Genomic DNA, 5,589 nt, shown 5'->3' with positions numbered 1-5,589 from the left:
GAATATTGAGGTGAGTATTGAGGTGAGTACTGAGGTGAGTATTGAGTAAATATTGAGGTGAGTATTGAGGTGAGTATTGAGTAAATATTGAGGTGAGTATTGAGGTGAGTATTGAGGTGATTATTGAGTAAATATTGAGGTGAATATTGAGGTGAGTATTGAGGTGAGTATTGAGTAAATATTGAGGTGAATATTGAGGTGAGTATTGAGTAAATATTGAGGTGAATATTGAGGTGAGTATTGAGGTGAGTATTGAGTAAATATTGAGGTGAATATTGAGGTGAGTATTGAGTAAATATTGAGGTGAATATTGAGGTGAGTATTGAGGTGAGTATTGAGTAAATATTGAGGTGAATATTGAGGTGAGTATTGAGGTGAGTATTGAGTAAATATTGAGGCGAGTATTGAGTTGAGTATTGAGTATATTGAGGTGAATATTGAGGTGAGTATTGAGGTAAGTATTGAGGTGAGTGTTGAGGTGAGTATTGAGTAAATACTGAGGTGAGTATTGAGGTGAGTATTGAGTAAATATTGAGGTGAGTATTGAGGTGAGTATTGAGTAAATATTGAGGTGAGTATTGAGGTGAGTATTGAGGTGAGTATTGAGGTGAGTATTGAGTAAATATTGAGGTGAATATTGAGGCGAGTATTGAGGTGAGTATTGAGGCGAATATTGAGGTGAGTATTGAGTAAATATTGAGGAAAATATTGAGGTGAGTATTGAGGTGAGTATTGAGTAAATATTGAGGTGAATATTGAGGTGAGTATTGAGTAAATATTGAGGTGAGTATTGAGGTGAGTATTGAGTAAATATTGAGGTGAATATTGAGGTGAGTATTGAGGTGAATATTGAGGTGAGTATTGAGGTGAATATTGAGTAAATATTGAGGGGAATATTGAGGTGAGTATTGAGGTGAGTATTGAGTAAATATTGAGGTGAGTATTCAGTAAATATTGAGGTGAATATTGAGGTGAGTATTGAGGTGAGTATTGAGTAAATATTGAGGTGAATAGTGAGGTGAGTATTGAGTAAATATTGAGGTGAGTGTTGAGGTGAGTATTGAGGTGAGTATTGAGTAAATATTGAGGTGAATATTGAGGTGAGTATTGAGGTGAGTATTGAGTAAATATTGAGGTGAATATTGAGGTGAATATTGAGGTGAGTATTGAGTAAATATTGAGGTGAATATTGAGGTGAGTATTGAGGTGAGTATTGAGTTGAGTATTGAGGTGAGTATTGAGGTGAGTATTGAGTAAATATTGAGGTGAATACTGAGGTGAGTATTGAGGTGAGTATTGAGGTGAGTATTGCGGTGAGTATTGAGGTGAGTATTGAGTAAATATTGAGGTGAATATTGAGGTGAGTATTGAGTAAATATTGAGGTGAGTATTGAGTTGAGTATTGAGGTGAGTATTGAGTAAATATTGAGGTGAATATTGAGGTGAGTATTGAGTTGAGTATTGAGGTGAGTATTGAGGTGAGTATTGAGTAAATATTGAGGTGAATATTGAGGTGAGTATTGGGGTGAGTATTGGGGTGAGTATTGAGTAAATATTGAGGTGAGTATTGAGGTGAGTCTTGAGGTGAGTATTGAGGTGTATACAGGGTTCATCTGTAAAATAGACCTTGGTCTCAGCATGACTCCCTGTCAAAATAAAGGTTGAATAAATATAGTATTATCACAACATTATCCCAGGACAAACAAAAGACAAGTCCTGCATATTCTCAGAACTTTAAAGTAGAGAGGCTGTTAGAGCCTCTACTGGACAGTGAGTACAGAAACCATTTCCCATATTCTCAGAACTGTAAAGGAGAGAGGCTGTTTGAGCCTCTACTGGACAGTGAGTACAAAAACCATTTCCCATATTCTCAGAAGTGTAAAGGAGAGGCTGTTTGAGCCTCTACTGGACAGTGAGTACAAAAACCATTTCCCATCTGTACAGGACATTTGTTTCACAATAGTTACAATAACACTTTTTACCTGACATTAAAAATGGGCCGTTATTTATTTGGTGTGTATATTTATGAACGATGGCCAGCCATAGGCTGGAGAAATGCTCGCTAACAGGGATGCAAACTAATTTGTGCATTTTAGAGCAATAAGCTTATTGTGCGTACGGACCATTCCTGGAATCTTTTATTTGAGCTATTGAAACATGTGACCAACACTTTACATGTTGCGTTTTATTTAAATTTGTTCAGTATAATTCAAACGATAAAAGAAACCAAACACAATTTTTAAAAATTAAAACACATCTGCATTCTGTGAACTACAAAATGAGATGGAACACCTTGGCCCTCTGTTAATAAATGAGATGGAACACCTTGGCCCTCTGTTAATAAATGAGATGGAACACCTTGGCACTCTGTTAATAAATGAGACAGATTATTTGAGGGATGTGTGATGTTTGTTCAGTCACATCCTTCTCCCCATCTAATCCCTCCCGATTACACCTGTCCTGATAGTCCTGCAATCTCCGATTGCCCTGGTAGTCTAGTCCTGCAGCAAAATTTGTACAATTCTTATATATATATATTTTTTTACCTTTAACTAGGCAAGTCAGTTAAGAACAAATTCTTATTTACAATGACAGCCTAGTGGGTTAACTGCCTGTTCAGGGGCAGAACGACAGATTTGTACCTTGTCAGCTCTGGGATTTAAACTTGCAACCTTGCGGTTACTAGTCCAACTCTCTAACCACTAGGCTACCCTGCCACCCCGTATTATGGTCTATCCACTAACAAGTATCTAGAGCAACATGGGTACCTCGAAAATAACCTTTAAAATGTATCCTCAATTGTCTGTAAATATTTCCAGATGATTAAAATGACCTGTGAATTAGCACATTTGTGAAAGATCGCTGTAATTGTGGGCAGGTTTTTGGGGAAATGTTCTGGCAAGGATGATGGCGTTTTCCAAAAAACGTGTAAAAGATTCACACATTGCTACCCAGATGGCGACCACCCATTTGCAAAAGCGTCTCCAGGCAGTACTCAGCCTATCGCTGTAATCTGTAGCGGTCTCTCTTAGTTCTCGCATGATAGTGCGCGCTATGCCGACAATCTCACCGACATAGGCTGTACCACCATTGACTTGTACCATCTCATCTACCTTCGTAAACAACTCCCTAACCTGCCGTTTGTTGTTCATGGATGTGTTGTTGAAGATACAGTATCTGCCACCACACATTTCCACAAGATTGTTAAGATCCTCGTTTGCCTGTATATTTTGTTCAATGTTTTGGCTGCTGAGTCTATCACCATGTGTGAAAAGAACCACTGCATATTTTAAGGCCTTCTTACCAAATGCCTTTTTGAGTAAGTAAATGATCTCATCATCATTCTTTTCAAACCTGCCCAGCTCAATCACTAAGACAAAAGCGTGCAGCCCCTCTTCAGCGAGCAGGCAACTCTTCATCATCTCATTAAACACATGCTGAGGAGTGTGTTTCCCCTTGGAGAGGCCAGGTGTGTCTATCACCTTGACTTCCCTTCCTGCCACTACTGCTGATTTGGCCTCGCTTTTTTCTGTTACTGAGTTAAAGCTACAGTCAGACCTGAACTGCTCTGATCCTCTCAGACCCAAAATGGTGTTTCCTGATGCACTCTTCCCAACTCCACTTCTGCCCAGTAACACAATTCTTCTCTCAGCTGAGCTCTCCGTGGTGTTTTCTGAATTCATGTTGGAAGCTGATGAAGCTGATGAAGAAGATGAAGAAGATGAAGAAAAAGCAAATTTGTAAAACACTTCTTTTTTTGAGTTAATAGAACGACTGATACTGACAATTGTCTCAATAATGTTATTATATTAATTAATTAATAATGTTATTATATTAATTAATTAATAATGTTATTATATTAATTTATTAATAATGTTATTATATTAATTAATTAATAATTTAATTATATTAATTTATTAATAATGTTATTATATTAATTATCCCCAGATGTCCTTTTCAAATGGAAGACACACTTTAACCCGCTTGTCTTTAACAACTGTTTCTACAGCAACAACATGTTACAGTACTTACCAGTCTTTTGGAGTGATTCTAGTTTGGTCAGAAGATTGTCAACCTGATCACGACTCTCAATCTTATTGTTGAACAGATAGCACCTCCCCTGAAATTTCATCACTGCTTCACGGAAGTCTTTAGCTCCTTCTTCTTGAATCATTTCATCTACTGTCAGCTCATCTGCCATGTCTCCATGTGTCAAAAGGATACAGCTTCTTTCCATTCCATCTTTACCAACTATGTCTTCAATTCTCTCCACGGCTTCTTGCTCTTCCTTTGTGAACCTGTCCACTTTAATTACCACAAGGAAAACACAGGGGACAGGAGATTCCATGGCCCGCTTGCACTCTGCCTCAATCAGTCCATCAGAGCTGTTAGTGCTGAAAATACCCACAGTGTCCACCACAGAGATATTACGACCATTAATTACGCACATTTCTTCTGCACAATCTTTTGTCACAGAGACGAAACTCCGTTTGGACAGAAACGCTTTTCTTCCCAGGATGCTGTTCCCTGATGCACTCTTCCCAACGCCTGTCTTGCCTAACAGGACAATCCTAAGGTGTGGTGATTCTGTCATTCTTGACTCGGCCATCACCTTCGTCTTTAGATGTCCCGAGGATCACTATAGGAAACAACAAGCGTTAAGCACCTTCAGCAGGTGGAGGTGAGTCATTGATGAGGTTTGCTGAACGAACTGTGAAAAATATTGTTTGTTTATCTGAAGAGAATAAAGTAGAATATCCATATAGATCTATCAATGAAAATGGGTAGGAATAACAAACCATTTGGATAGTCTTAACTTAAAGGAGCAATCTGCGTTTTAAACAACAAAGTGGTCACCCAGCCATTTGTGTTGTTGTAAAGAACTGAGGGATGGAGCTGCAGAAATGTAACCCCTCAAATTCATAGACAAGAGCTATGGATAGAATGATGAACCATCCATGATATCAAAAATGACAGTCTTAACCATGTATTGAGGATATATAGTGTTTGTTTACATTATCTTTGTTCACAAACATTGGAGTAAAACAAACTTATATTTGGGGTTCTGATGGGGTATGACAGTTGAACTAAGCTCATGAGGCATTTATAAGTTATACATTCTTCAAGAATCAATGGGTAAAAATCATCAATGTATACATCCAAAAATGGGATAGCTGATTACCCCTTTAACTAAAGTACCTTTGAAAAAAATCCAAACTATTATTCGATGATCTAAATCTGGACGTTAATAATGTTAACAGAATGTAAATTAGCCAATTAAAACGCAAAACATATGTTTTAAGTGAGAATGAGGCAGGTCTGATGTCGAAAAAGACAAGGAAGTTATTGCAATCAGATTAAATGTTTGCAGTGTGTAGTTCCAGCAGTTGGCGATATACAGTGTTGATATGTGATGGGGAGTAGTGAAGTACATATAGTTCAACTAGTAATTTAATTAACTACATTTTGCAGTATCTTAGTTGAACAAATTTAAATCTTGGTGGTGCAATTACTTGTTTGCCATGTAATCCAATCCTAGATTGCAAATTCAATGTAATCCAACATCTAACATCATGAAGGTGAAAGAGA

General features: G+C 37.5%; 1 protein-coding gene across 1 annotated transcript; it reads right to left on the bottom strand.

Moving 5' to 3' along the window:
* Positions 1–216: 216 nt before the first annotated feature.
* LOC139403191 (GTPase IMAP family member 8-like) lies at positions 217–4,686 on the bottom strand. The gene is made up of 2 exons (XM_071146905.1): positions 4,033–4,686; positions 217–3,691 (listed from the first exon to the last, which is right to left on the bottom strand). The coding sequence occupies exons 1-2, from the start codon at positions 4,607–4,609 to the stop codon at positions 2,841–2,843; spliced, it is 1,428 nt and encodes a 475-aa protein (XP_071003006.1). The 5' UTR covers positions 4,610–4,686; the 3' UTR covers positions 217–2,840.
* Positions 4,687–5,589: the final 903 nt, after the last annotated feature.

Source organism: Oncorhynchus clarkii, unplaced genomic scaffold (assembly GCF_045791955.1).
Source record: "Oncorhynchus clarkii lewisi isolate Uvic-CL-2024 unplaced genomic scaffold, UVic_Ocla_1.0 unplaced_contig_6703_pilon_pilon, whole genome shotgun sequence".
Classification (NCBI taxonomy): domain Eukaryota; kingdom Metazoa; phylum Chordata; class Actinopteri; order Salmoniformes; family Salmonidae; genus Oncorhynchus; species Oncorhynchus clarkii.
Note: the sequence above shows the minus strand (reverse complement) of the source record. Positions and strands in the feature narration are given on the sequence as shown.